The sequence below is a fragment of the Tachyglossus aculeatus genome, chromosome 21 (genome assembly GCF_015852505.1).
Source record: "Tachyglossus aculeatus isolate mTacAcu1 chromosome 21, mTacAcu1.pri, whole genome shotgun sequence".
In the NCBI taxonomy this organism is placed as follows: Eukaryota; Metazoa; Chordata; class Mammalia; order Monotremata; family Tachyglossidae; genus Tachyglossus; species Tachyglossus aculeatus.
Window position 1 is genome coordinate 9,936,667 of NC_052086.1, and position 13,777 is coordinate 9,950,443.

Sequence of the window (13,777 nt, forward strand, 5' to 3'; positions counted from 1 at the left end):
TGTCCCACGGGGGGCTCACAGTCTTCACCCCTATTTTACAGAGGAGGGAACTGAGGCCCAGAGAAGTGAGGTGACTCGCCCAAAGTCACATAGCTGACAATTGGCGGGGCCGGGATTTGAAACCATGACCTCCGACTCCAAAGCCCGGGCTCTTTTCCACTGAGCCACGCTGCTCTAGACTGTGAGCCCACTGTTGGGTAGGGACCGTCTCTATCTGTTGCCAACTTGTACTTCCCAAGCGCTTAGTAAGTGCTCTGCACACAGTAAGCGCTCAATGCGACTGAATGAAGAATGAATGAGGGGTATGAGGGGTGGCCGGGATTGTGGGGCCATCTTGGCCTTGTCATACGGATGCATGTACCGTACCCAAAATCTGGGACCACCCGCGCAGCATGGGGAAGGAAGCGGCCCGCGCTGAGCGGGAGATCCGGCTATGACCCGACTGCATCATTTACAGAGACTCAGCATGGCACAGTGGCCTGGGAATCAGAAGGTCACGGGTTCTAATTCCGACTCCTCCACTTGTCTGCCGTGTGACCTTGGACAAGTATTTATTTTGTGCCGAGTACCGTGCTAAGCACTTGGGAGAGTACGATGCAACAAAATTAGCGGCTATTGTCCCCTTCCCGTAACAAGCTTCCAGTCTAGAGGGGAAGACGGACACCAATATGAGTGAGATTTATGATATGTAATTTGAAGATAGGTACTGTGGGGCATTGGGCGGGGTGGATATCAACTGCTCGAAGGTCACACATCCAACCGCGTGAAGACGCAGAAGAGGGAGCTGAGGAACAGACGGCTTAATCAGGGAAGGCCTCGTGGAGGAGACGTTGTTTTACCAATGAGAAGTTCAGTGACTTACCCAAGGTCACTTGGCAGACAGAGGGCAGAACAATGATCAGAACCCGGGTCCTCCTGATTTCCAGGCCCTGGGTCTTTCCATTAGGCCACACTGCTTCTCTGCCTGCCATGTTCTTGGCACGTAGTAAGCGCTTCATAAACACGACTGGCAATCCACTTTGGCTTACAGGTGGTCTTTTGGATGTTAAATACGTGTGCGCGCACACAATAAAATACCACAATACCTTTTGATTTCTTAAAACATTACCGCATCATTATTCTACCTTATCACTGCACCAACTCAAACAAGGCACAATGTGCCACACGGCTGTAAAACTCTAAAAAAGATACACCAATGGTGTCACGCAGCTTCCCACCGAGGCTATTAGAGTTCACTGCCGAAAAACGAATTTTGCAAACTGGAGGGAAACGGGCCATTTGCGAAATCCTGGAATAAAACCGCTGGTCCCCAGAGGTCTTTCTTCAAAAAACGGTCACCTGCCTACGCAACAAAAATATGGCGTCGGCAGATGGATCAGTACGGCCCGAGTGGAGCTGCCTTGAGGTCTCCGGGGCCATTCAAACCGGAACTTTTTAACGCCGGCAAATTTTCATCTTCCAGTAGCCTCTGCGGCAGAAAAACGGGGCAAGAAGCAGGTTGGCCTAGTGGAAAGAACCCGGGCCTGGGAGCCGGAGGACCCAGGCTCTAAAATCCCCACTCCGCCACTTCTCCGTAAGCTCGTTATGGGCAGGGAACGAGTCCGCTGATTCTGCTGGACTGGACTCTCCCAAGCGCTCAGAACAGTGCTCTGCATGCCATAAACACCCAATAAATACCAATTATTGATTGTCTACTGTGTAACCTTGGTCGAGTCTCTTGACGTGCCTCTTCTGTAAAACGGGGAGTAAGACTGTGAGCCCCACATGGGACAGGGACTGTGTCCAACCCGATTAGCTTGTAACTACCCCAGCGCTTAGTTCGGTATCCGGCACACAGTAAGTGCTTAACAAGTTCCATTAAAAAAACAAGCCGTCCACGCAACAGCTCTGCCCGGATCATCTGAAACTGGACTCTTCCAAGCGCTTAATACAGTTCAGTTGAGAAGCAGCGTGGCTCAGTGGAAAGAGCCCGGGCTTTGGAGTCAGAGGTCATGGGTTCAAATCCCAGCTCCGCCAACTGTCAGCTGTGGGACTTTGGGCAAGTCGCTTCACTTCTCTGTGCCTCAGTTACCTCATCTGTAAAATGGGGGTTAAGGCTGTGAGCCCCCCGTGGGACAACCTGATCACCTTGTAACCTACTCAGCGCTTAGAACAGCGCTTTGCACATAGTAAGCGCTTAACAAATACCATCATTATAATTATTATTATTCTGTGCGCAGGGCTGGTGCTCGATCAATACTATTGATTGAAATAAGTCTTTCGGTCCACTGATTCGCGGGAAGACTTCATTTCTACCTACTTGTGGGCTAAAGCCAATGTACACTTAACTCTCCCTTGATGTTTACGTATTAAAAAGAAAAAAGAAAAGAACCCACACATCCAGGCCCTACTATGAACCCCCTTCCAATTCCACACTGCGTTCACGGCAGACAAGACCAAGGGAAAAGACGGAGGGACGCCGGAACCTGCGGATCTGAGGCCGAAACCATCGGAGCGGGCCATAAACACGACTGAATGAATGCATGACGGGACCACGTGCGCTTCCTTCGCCTCACATTCCTCTAAGAGTCAGCCCCGCTTCGAAACGGGAACCCGCATCCAAAGAAGGGAATAAGGCATCGATTCGGGGTGAGCAGGGAATGTGGTTACCAACTCTGTCAGACCATCCTCCGCAGAGTGCTCAGTCCAGGGCTCCGTGTACATCGGCGCTCGATAAACACCCTTGACGGACTGAATCAGAAAATCCGCGCACGTGATTTACTGAGAACGTAAGTCACGCCGCGTTGATAACGGTGAGGAAATCTGGGAGCAGGAGCCCAGGTGCCCCTTCGTCTCCAGCGCTCTGGGAGGCGAGGGATCGCTTGGGAAGGAAGCGTTTCCATAGCGCAAGTAATATTTACTGAGAAAGAGGGGCTCAAATTCACGTCAATAAGAAGGGTCATTTCTCATCGCGGCGAAGCCGAGCGGGCCTCTGGCCTTGTTGGAAAAAAACCAAAAACCAAACGAAAACCATCCTCCTGACGCAAAACTGAAGACTTCTTCCGGCCCGGTAGCCGAACTCTCCCAAGTCTAACCGACCTGTGGGCTGTCTTTAGATCGAGTCCATCGATCTGTGCGCGAAAAACTAAATGGCTAGCCCTATGGCCTGCGGAGAGACAAGGATTTAAATATAATAAGCTAGGTGTAAAAGTGACAGAGAAATAAACGCACCCTGTCTACATCCAAACCTCAAACTGCAAAGAAAATATTCTATGGGTCACTTTCAAGCGAAACAGGATATATACACACATATGTATATATATATATATATATATATATATATATATATATATATATATATGTAGAAAGCCGCCATATTTATGAGACTAAATACAACCACACTTGCACTTTTTCCCACCCCCAAAATATTAGCAGAAAATACGTTAGGCAATTATTGTGGGCTCAAGACATCATTTTGGTTTTTGAAAATTTGGAGGAGCATACTACTTAGTTGGGTGAGATCATCCTCCCACCCCATGAACTTACTTCGGCCTCAACGTTTATATTAAGAGTTTGGGGATGGTTCAAAAATCAGCGCTTAGAACAGTGCTTTGCACATAGTAAGCGCTTAATAAATGACATTTAAAAAAATAAATGAATGGTTCCAAGTTCTACAACAGGGCATATAGGTATACACTAGACACGCAACCATCATTTTAACGATTCTCTTCTTCTCCAACGTGTGTGATCTGCAGCCAAGCATCTAGACCGGCAAGAAAGTACATCCGCTCCCTAATATTTAGTTCAGAAGAGGGCAGTTTAGAGATGCGTTCTACCTAAACACACTTTAAAAACACCTACGGGGTAGATGAGAGAGATTCATTTATTCCAAGCCAGTAAAGAGCAGGAATACAACCGGCTCACTTGTTCCCATTACCCTGGGGGGAAAAATGTAAAGGGCTGTGATCTATAGTATGTCATTAGGCAACAATAACCCCCAAAATAAAATGGCAGGTGTAAACTCTTAACTGCCGTTTCCAGGGGATGGCACTGGGTTACTTTTGAATATTCTCTACACCACCCTACCACTTAAAGGAAGTAAGATCTTATCTGAGGCACTCAAGTCAAGCTCAACTGAAAATCGAAAAGACACACTTGGATGCCTCAGTCTACCTAGGTCAACGGCACACTGGTGGTGGAGGATGCTATTCAAAATTTCAGCCAACAGTTCTTGGTGTCTTTCTCCAAAATCAGTTGAACTATCCAGCCCTCTTGCTGTACTGCCACCATCTTATATCTTGACAAAGTTTATGTGGGTGTTTTTGTTTCAATTTGGGGGTTCTTTTGCAGGGACCGGGGTGGGGGGCAAAGCAAGTGGGGAACATCCCAGGTTTTCCCTGGGGCACGGGGATTTATCGCTCACATCTAAATATCCTCCAGCAGCCCAACACCAGTAACGGAAGCAGCGTGGCTAAGTGGAAAGAGCCCAGGCTTGGAAGTCAGAGGTCATGGGTTCTAATCCCCGCTCTGCCACTTGTCAGCTGTGTGACTTTGGGAAAGTCACTTCACTTCCCAACTTGTACTTCCCAAGTGCTTAGTACAGTGCTCTGCACACAGTAAGCACTCAATAAATACGATTGATTGATTGAGTCTCTGTGCCTCAGTGACCTCATCTCTAAAATGAGGATTAAGACTGTGAGCCCCACGTGGGACAACCTGATCACCTTGTATACCCCAGTGCTTATAACAGTACTTTGTACATAGTAAGCGCTTAGCAAATGCCATTATTGTTATTATTATTAATGTCGCACCCCTTCCCGGACCCTCGTTTCCCCACCCAAACGAAAGGAACGCTCCTAGATTTAAAAACCGGCGACGAGCCACGGGTTGAAAACCTTTTCTGGGGCTGGGCGCGGGGTTCAGGGATGGGACGCGTGGTCTCCTTTTCCCTCCCTAAAGCACCCCTCTGGTGTACCCGGACCAGGCCGGGTGCTGCTGTGGGGAACGGGGCGACCATCACACGTAAACGCGTCGAGATTCGTGGGTGCTGCTGTTGAGCCAGAGGAGGAGGGGGACGTGGAGAAAGTTCCGGGCCCCGTGCTGGGGACGGAGGGGGCAGGTGTGCAGGGTGGTTTCTTTGGGGCGAGGGGTGAACGCACCTTTTCCCTTCGGTGCGGAGCCTCCTCCGCCGGGGCCGCCGGGGCCCGCGGGGCCTCCCGCTCCCGGGCCGGCGTTGGCGCCGGCGTTGGCGCCGGCCGAGTCCTTCCTGAACCTCTTGCTCTGCGGCCTGACGCTGGACCTGAGGAAGTGATGCTGGTCCTGGGAGGAGGCCTGCAGCTGCAGCAGCAGCGGGGCCGGGGTCAGGGCCTGAGGTGGGCCGGGGGCCTGAGGAGGGCCCGGGGCCTGCGGCGGGCCGCCGCACCATGACGACGAAGACGACGACGATGAGGAGGACGAGGCCGGGGCGCTGCTGAGGGCAGGGGTCGGGCTGGGGGTGCTGTCCTGCTTGTCTGTGGCAGTGGTGGTGGTGGTGGTCTCGGCATCCTCCTCGGCCCCCCGCCCGGGCCCCTGTTCTTCTCCTGAAGGGGAGTCGTCGTCATCGTTGTTGTTGGCTGCCCTCTTGCCGGGCTGTTTGAGCGCCTCCTCCGCGCCGCTGCCTTCTCCCAGCTTGACTGTCATCCTGCGGGAGGGGGAGAGGAGGGGTGTGGGGTTCGGGGGTCCGGGGGTCCGGCCCCCTCCCCAGCCGGCGGGGCCCCCCCCTCCCAAGTTGGCCGGCCGCGGGCCGGGCCCGCTCAACATGGCGGCCGTTGTTTGTTCCCCATCTTCTCCCCGGGCTAAACGACGCTCGGGCCGGGGCGGGGGTCCCCGGGGGGGGTCCCGGAGGGGGGGTGGGGGACACCTACACACCCCCCCACACACACAGAAACGCACACACAAACACAAACACACGGACGGAGACACAGAGAGGGAGACACGGGGCGAGGGAGAGAAGAGGCGGCCCCCACCCTGCCCGCCCCTGGGGGGTCGTCGGGCCGCCCCCTCCCCATCCTACCCCTGCAGCGGCTCCGCGGGGCCCGGGCCCGTCCTCTTCCTGCCCCTCCTCACCCAACCGAACAACCGAACCGTGGGACAAATGGCCCTCATCGCCCCGGGGCCCGCCGGGGGTTTGTGTGGGTTTGTGTGTCCCTCTGCCTGCCTGTTGTGTGGGTGTGTCTTTGGGGGTGGGGGCTGCCACACAACCCCCCGACCCCCCTCCTGCAGCTGCACACAAGTTGGCAGCGGGGGGCGGGGAGGGGGGGCCCCAGGCAGCCCCCCACCCTGGACTCTTTGCAGGAGCTGCAGAGCCTGTCATCCTTTGAATCCCCCCCCAACAAGCAAAAATAAAACATAACACAATAAAAGGGTGGAGGGGACTGGGGCTCTCAACTTTACGGGGGTCTCGCTGCTTTTTAAAAAATAAAAAGGCCAACACACCGCACGAACCAACAGGCGGTCCCCGGACGGACTCCCCCCCCCCCCCGCCCTCTCTAGTTAAAGCAACAAAAAGGCTGCGAGCCCCTCCTCGGGAGAAATGGCTCAAGAGTTGGCTCCAACGCCCCGGGTGGAAATGTAACTCGGGGTGAAAACGCTTCCAAATTAAAAAAATTAAAATAAAAATCACCCTCAAAGTAACGCGGTGACCCACCGCGGGGAAAAACGTCAGGCGAACTCCATTCGGGAGCCTTCAAAATGGCTTTGGCTCGGAAATCAGACCCGATTTTTTGCAAGGAACTCAAAGGATGATTACGTACGAATGTTTGGGGAAGGAAATGCTCTCTACCTGATGTTCATTCATCCGCTAATTCAACTAAACTAAACAGTCTAAACATAGGACCCGGGAGCCATGAGAAATTCAGGAATATAATGGGAAAAACAGCCGACTGGCTTTCAAAAGCGACAACAAGAAAGTCTCACCGAGGAAAAACCGTGTAATTCCCCCCACAATCCTATCAACATTATCTATCCACGAGTCATTCTTTGTCTCTAGAACCCTCCAAACGCTTCTGAAACTTATCCCGAAAGCCAACTTTAACTCATGCAACACAGGAGACCAGAAATTCTGCGCATCTTCAAAACACAAGAACTGGCTTACCAGGGTTTACAGAACCCTGAGGAAAAGTAAAAAAAATCTCACACAGATACACTACTTTAAAAAGACAGATTCCACAAGGCTGTCCAAAACAATTGGACAGAAAATACTGATCATCCCCCTCCCGCTCTCCAACTGAGCTATCCTACTTGCCTTGGAGATATACGGATTTTTCTTTATTTTTTTTGGGGGGGGTGCTATTTTATTACTCTACGTTATTTGTACATATTTACTATTCTATTTATTTTATTTTGTTAAAATGTTTTGTTGTCTGTCTCCCCCTTCTAGACTGTGAGCCCGCTGTTGGGTAGGGTAGGGGCCGTCTCTATATGCTGCCAACTTGGACTTCCCAAGCGCTTAGTACAGTGCTCTGCACACAGTAAGCGCTCAATAAATACGATTGAATGAATATGTTGCCAACTTGTACTTCCCAAGCGCTTAGTACACTGCTCTGCACACGGTAAGCGCTCAATACGATTGAATGAATGAATTAATGAATATTTTCATACGATCACTGCCCACAGGGTGAAAACAGGTCGTTTCAACTGTCCTACAAAACAGAGGCAAGTCTGAGCCCCCCAAATCCTAACTTCTAAGGACGCAATCTCTCTTTTCAAAAGAAAAAAAAAAATGGGACCTGGAAGGAGGGTCTCCAATAACGCAGAGGAAGAAACATCCCGGATGAAACCACCAAGATCCAAACGTCCCACCCCCTGCCCCTAATTATTTCCTCCCAAAACAGGGGGACCCCCTCGCATCCCAGCCCCTTTTCTACCCACCCTATTGTGCTCTTCTGAGGGCAGAGTGCAGTGCTCGGCCCCCGATAAGGGCTATTGATCGGTGATCGGTTCAAGATGGCAGCAGAGGGGGTGGAAGAAAAGCTCGGCTCTGTAAGACTTGGGTGGGAGGGAACGCCACCAAAAATAGAGTTTCCTCTCCATAGGCGACCGCTGACCACCGAAGGCACCCCTCTTCCCAAACACTCTCTCCTCTGAATTGCTTTCCCAAATTAAGGCCTGGAAAAGCAGTTCTTTGGGGCCTGTCATCCATCAGCCCGGGAAGGGAGGTGGCTTTCCTGAACAACATGGCAACTGCTCCCGGGAACTCTGCCGCCTGGGTCCTTCATCCCCCCGGGGGCTTTTCAGAGCCACGAAGGCCGGGGGTCCAAACCTTCCTTTCGGTGGGATTTACTGGGCGCTTCCCGGCGGCCGAGCACTGGACTAGACGGTGCTTGGCACAAAACAAACACCATCATTTATCATTTAGACGCTGGCCTCTCTGGGTTCATAGTCCTCTCCCCTGCCAGCTCGTCGTGGCGCGGGCGACGAGTCGGCCAACTGCTATGTTGTCCTCTCCCAGGCGCTTAGTACAGTGCTCTGCACATCCAGTCGTATTTATTGGGCGCTTACTGGGGGCAGAACACTGAACTAAGCGCTTGGGAGAGTCCAGTGCAACGATAAACAGCCACATTCCCTGCCCCACAACGAGCTGACAGTCTAGAAGGGGAGACCGACGCTAATGGAAATAAATTCCGGACTCTGTTGCCAATTTGTACTTCCCAAGCGCTTAGCACAGTGCTCTGCACACAGTAAGCGCTCAATAAATACAATTGAGTGAATGAATAGGAGTTCAATAAATACCATTCATTCAGGGCCCACTTACCCACCTCCGTGCCCTTTTTATTTTCCCTTCCTTCCTCCCCTCGGAGCCGCCAACGATTCGTGTCCTGTCACCTGGGCTCAGTCCCTCGAGCCTTGGGCCACCAAGAATGGCGTCTTCTACGTCCCCTGGTCCCCGTAACCCAGCCCTGGGCCAGCAGGAATGGCGTCTTCTACGTCCCCTGAACCCTGTAACCCCCTCCTAGACTGGAGGCCCGTCCGGGTGCCTGCCGCCTCTGTCGCACTGTCCTCTCCGAAGCGCTGTGAGCTCGTCGCGGGCGAGGGGAGGGTCACTCTTTAGGGCTGTACTATGCTCTCCCGGGCGCTTAGTACAGTGCTCCGCACCCAGTAAGCGCCTAACAATAATAATGACGATGGCATTCGTTAGGGGAGGGTCACTCTTTATGGCTGTATTATGCTCGCCCGGGCGCTTGGTACAGTGCTCCGCACCCAGTAAGCGCCTAACAATAATAATAATGATGGCATTCGTTAGGGGAGGGTCACTCATTATGGCTGTACTATGCTTTCCCGGGCGATTAGTACAGTGCTCCGCACCCAGTAGGCGCCTAATAATAATAATGATGGCATTCGTTAGGGGAGAGTCACTCATTATGGCTGTACTATGCTTTCCCGGGCGATTAGTACAGTGCTCCGCACCCAGTAGGCGCCTAATAATAATAATGATGGCATTCGTTAGGGGAGAGTCACTCTTTATAGCTGTATTATGCTCTCCCGGGCGCTTAGCACAGTGCTCCGCACCCAATAGGCATCTAATAATAACGGCATTCGTTAGGGTGGGGTCACTCTTTGTGGCTGCACTATGCTCTCCCGGGCGCCTAGTACAGTGCTCCGCACCCAATAGGCGCCTAATAATAATAATGATGATGATAGCATTCATTAAGCGCCTACTACGTGCAACTGAACGAACGCTCCGCAGCCAGCGAGCGCTTGATCCCCCTCCCCTCCAAGATGCGGCGCTTGGAACAGTGCGTCGCACATAGTAAGCGCTTAACAGACATCACTCATTCATTCATCATCATCATCATCATCATCAATCGTATTTATTGAGCGCTCACTATGTGCAGAGCACTGTACTACGCGCTTGGGAAGTACAAATTGGCAACATCTCAAGACAGTCCCTACCCAACAGTGGGCTCACAGTCTAAGAGGGGGAGACGGAGAACAAAACCAAACACACTAACAAAATAAAATAAATAGAATAGATATCAATCAATCAATAGTATTGATTGAGCGCTTACTGTGTGCAGAGCACTGTACTAAGCGCTTGGGAAGTACAAGTTGGCAACGTATAGAGACAGGCCCTACCCAACAGTGATGTACAGGTAAAATTTATTTTAAAATAAATAAATTTTATATAAATAAATATATTATATTGTTATTATAAATAAAGAAGCGCTTAGTACAGTGTTCTGCACATAGTAAGCGCTCAATATGATTGATTTATTGAGCGCATACTGGGCGCAAAGCACTGTACTAGGCGCTCGGGAAGTGCAGAAGAGATGGCCCCTGCCTGACAACGGTCACAGTCTAGACGGATGATGCTGGGATGATTATGGTTGCACATATTTATTATGGTTGTACATATTTATTACTCTATTTATTTATTTATTTATTTTACTTGTACATTTCTATCCTACTTATTTTATTTTGTTGGTATGTTTGGTTCTGTTCTCTGTCTCCCCCTTTTAGACTGTGAGCCCACCGTTGGGTAGGGACTGTCTCTATGTGATGCCAATTTGTACTTCCCAAGCGCCTAGTACAGTGCTCTGCACATAGTAAGCGCTCAATAAATACGATTGATTGATTGATTGGGCGCTCAGTAAAGAGTCCGGCTTGATTGACAGCTTCCCTCCCCCTGTTTCTTACCTCGTTCATCAAGGCTTGCCTGCAGCCTGGGAGGGTCCGGGGGTCCCGGGGCGGGGGTGGGGAGGGGGTCCGGTCCTGCCTCCCGTTTCCGGGGGGTGGGGACGGCGCTTTTTGGGGGGCTCCGGCGGGGCTGTCCTCCCCACCCCCCCTACACCACCCCTGCTGCTGCTGCTGCTCCGCGCTCAGCAGTTCCGGCTCCGGCGGCGGGGGCGCGCACGCACGGAGGGGGGCGCGCACGCACAAGGGGGGCGCGCGCGCCCCCGCCCCGTGGACGCCGGGCGGGCTTGCGAGGGGGAGCCCGCCCGCCGCCCCCCCATTGGCCGGGGGCGAACGCGCGCGCGGGCGCGCCCGGCCAATGGGAGGACGCGCCCGCCGGGCCCGCCCGGCCAATGGGAGGACGCGCGCCCCGGGCGGCCCGGCCAATGGGAGAGGCGCGTCCGCCTCCCCCCAGAGCGGGCCGGGGCCGCCGGGGAAGTGACCAACGCTAGAAGGGAGCGCGCTCCTGATTGGTGGGAGGCCGTCCAATAGCGAGTCGGCACAAAGAGGTGGGATTGGTCGAGGACGGGCGTTGGTGATTGGGTAATAATAATAATAACGGTGGTATTTGTTAATAATAATAATATTGGGTAATAATAATAATAATGGTGGTAATTGTTGATAGTAATTATTATTATATTATTAATAATATATTATGTGTGTTATATAATGATATTATTATTATAATTAATATTAATAATTATTAATGGTGGCAAAACAGTGCTCTGCACATAGTAAGCACTTAACAAATGCCATTATTATTATTATTAATGGTGGCAAAACAGTGCTCTGCACATAGTAAGCGCTTAACAAATGCCATCATTATTATTATTATTATTATTAATGATGGCAAAATAGTGCTCTGCACATAGTAAGCGCTTAACAAATGCCATCATTATTATTATTATTATTAATGATGGCAAAACAGTGCTCTGCACATAGTAAGCGCTTAACAAATGCCATCATTATTATTCTTAATGATGGCAAAACAGTGCTCTGCACGTAGTAAGCGCTTAACAAATGCCATCATTATTATTATTAATGATGGCAAAACAGTGCTCTGCACATAGTAAGCGCTTAACAAATGCCATTATTATTATTATGATGATGTATTAATTGCTTACTATGTGCAAAGCACTGTTCTAAGCGATGATGGTATTTATTCAGCACTTACTATGTGCACAGCACTGTTCTAACCGAGGATGGTATTTGTTAAGCGCTTACTATTGGGTAATAATAATAATAATGGTATTTTTAATAATAATAATAATAATAATAATAATGGCATTTATTAATTGCTTACTCTGTGCAAAGCACCGTTCTAACCGAGGATGGTATTTATTAAGCGCTTACTATGTGCACAGCACTGTTCTAACCGATGATGGTATTTGTTAAGCGCTTACTAGTGGGTAATAATAATAATAATAATGGTGGTATTTGTTAATAATAATAATAATTATAATTATAATTATAATAATGGCATTCATTGCTTACTATGTGCAAAGCACTGTTCTAAGCGATGATGGTATTTATTAGGCGCTTACTACGTGCACAGCACTGTTCTAACCGATGATGGTATTTGTTAAGTGCTTACTATTGGGTAATAATAATAATGGTGGTGGTATTTGTTAATAATAATAATAATAGTATTTATTAATTGCTTACTATGTGCAAAGCACCATTCTAACCGATAATGGTATTTATTAAGCGCTTACTATGTGCAAAGCACTGTTCTAACCGATGATGGTATTTGTTAAGCGCTTACTATTGGGTAATAATAATAATAATAATGGTGGTACTTGTTAATAATAATGATAATAAAATAATGATGGCATTTATTAATTGCTTACTATGTGCAAAGCACCATTCTAACCGATGATGGTATTTATTAAGCGCTTACTATGTGCAAAGCACTGTTCTAACTGATGATGGTATTTGTTAAGCACTTACTATTGGGCAATAATAATAATAATAATAATGGTGGTATTTGTTAATAATAATAATGATAATAATAATAATAATGGCATTTATTAATTGCTTACTATGTGCAAAGCACTGTTCTAAGCGATAATGGTATTTATTAAGTACTTACTATGCGCAAAGCACTGTTCTAAGCGATGATGGTATTTGTTAAGCGCTTACTATGTGCAAAGCACTGTTGTAAGCACTGGGGGGAGGTTACAAGGTGATCAGGTGGCCCGGTGGAAAAGAGCCCGGGCTTTGGAGTCAGAGGTCATAGGTTCAAATCACACTGTCAACTGTGTGACTTTGGGCGAGTCACTTCCCTTCTCTGGGCCTCAGTTCCCTCATCTGTAAAGTGGGGATGAAGACTGTGAGCCCCCCGTGGGACAACCTGATCACCTTGTAACCTCCCCAGCGCTTAGAACAGTGCTTTGCACATAGTAAGTGCTCAATAAATGCCATTATTATTATCACTCATCCCCATTTTACAGATAAGGAAACTGAGGCCCAGAGAAGCTAAGTGACTCGCCCAAAGTCACACAGTTGACAGTTGGCGGAGCCGGGATTAGAACCCATGACCTCTGGCTCTCAAGCCCGGGCTCTTGCCACTGAACCACGCTGCTTCTCTACGGTAGAAAACAGGGTACAGTATTAGAGTCTTAAGAATGATAATAATAATAATTGTGGTATTTGTTAAGCGCTTCCTATGTGCCAAGCACTGCATTAAGCACTGGGGACTGTACTAAGTGCTGGATAATAATATTTGTAAGCGTTCACTGTCTTCTTGTCTACTTCACAGCTCTGCCACGTCAGCTGTGGGACTTTGAGCAAGTCATTTCTCCATCCCTCAGTTACCTCATCTGTAAAATGGGGATTAAGACTGTGAGCCCTATTTGGGACAACCTGATTACCTTGTATCTTCCCCAGCGCTTAGAACAGTGCTTAGCACATAGTAAGCACTTAACAAATACCATCATTATTATGATTATTACTTGTTTTGTTGTCTGTCTCCCCCTTCTAGACTGTGAGCCGGTTGTTGGGTAGGGACTGTCTCCATCTGTTGCTGATTTGTACTTCCCACGCGCTTAGTACAGTGCTCTGCACACAGTAAGTGCTCAATAAATAT

General features: G+C 49.5%; 1 protein-coding gene across 1 annotated transcript in view; it reads right to left on the minus strand.

The window, feature by feature from the left end:
* Positions 1–10,700, minus strand: part of CRAMP1 (cramped chromatin regulator homolog 1) — a 54,515-nt gene extending 43,815 nt beyond the window's left edge. The window contains exons 1-2 of the mRNA XM_038763095.1: positions 10,654–10,700; positions 5,139–5,659 (exon numbers count right to left, since the gene is read on the minus strand). Of these exons, the coding sequence (XP_038619023.1) occupies positions 5,139–5,658 (520 nt within the window). The 5' untranslated portion in view covers position 5,659; positions 10,654–10,700. The remainder of the gene's footprint in view (positions 1–5,138; positions 5,660–10,653) is intronic.
* Between the last annotated feature and the right edge of the window lie 3,077 nt (positions 10,701–13,777).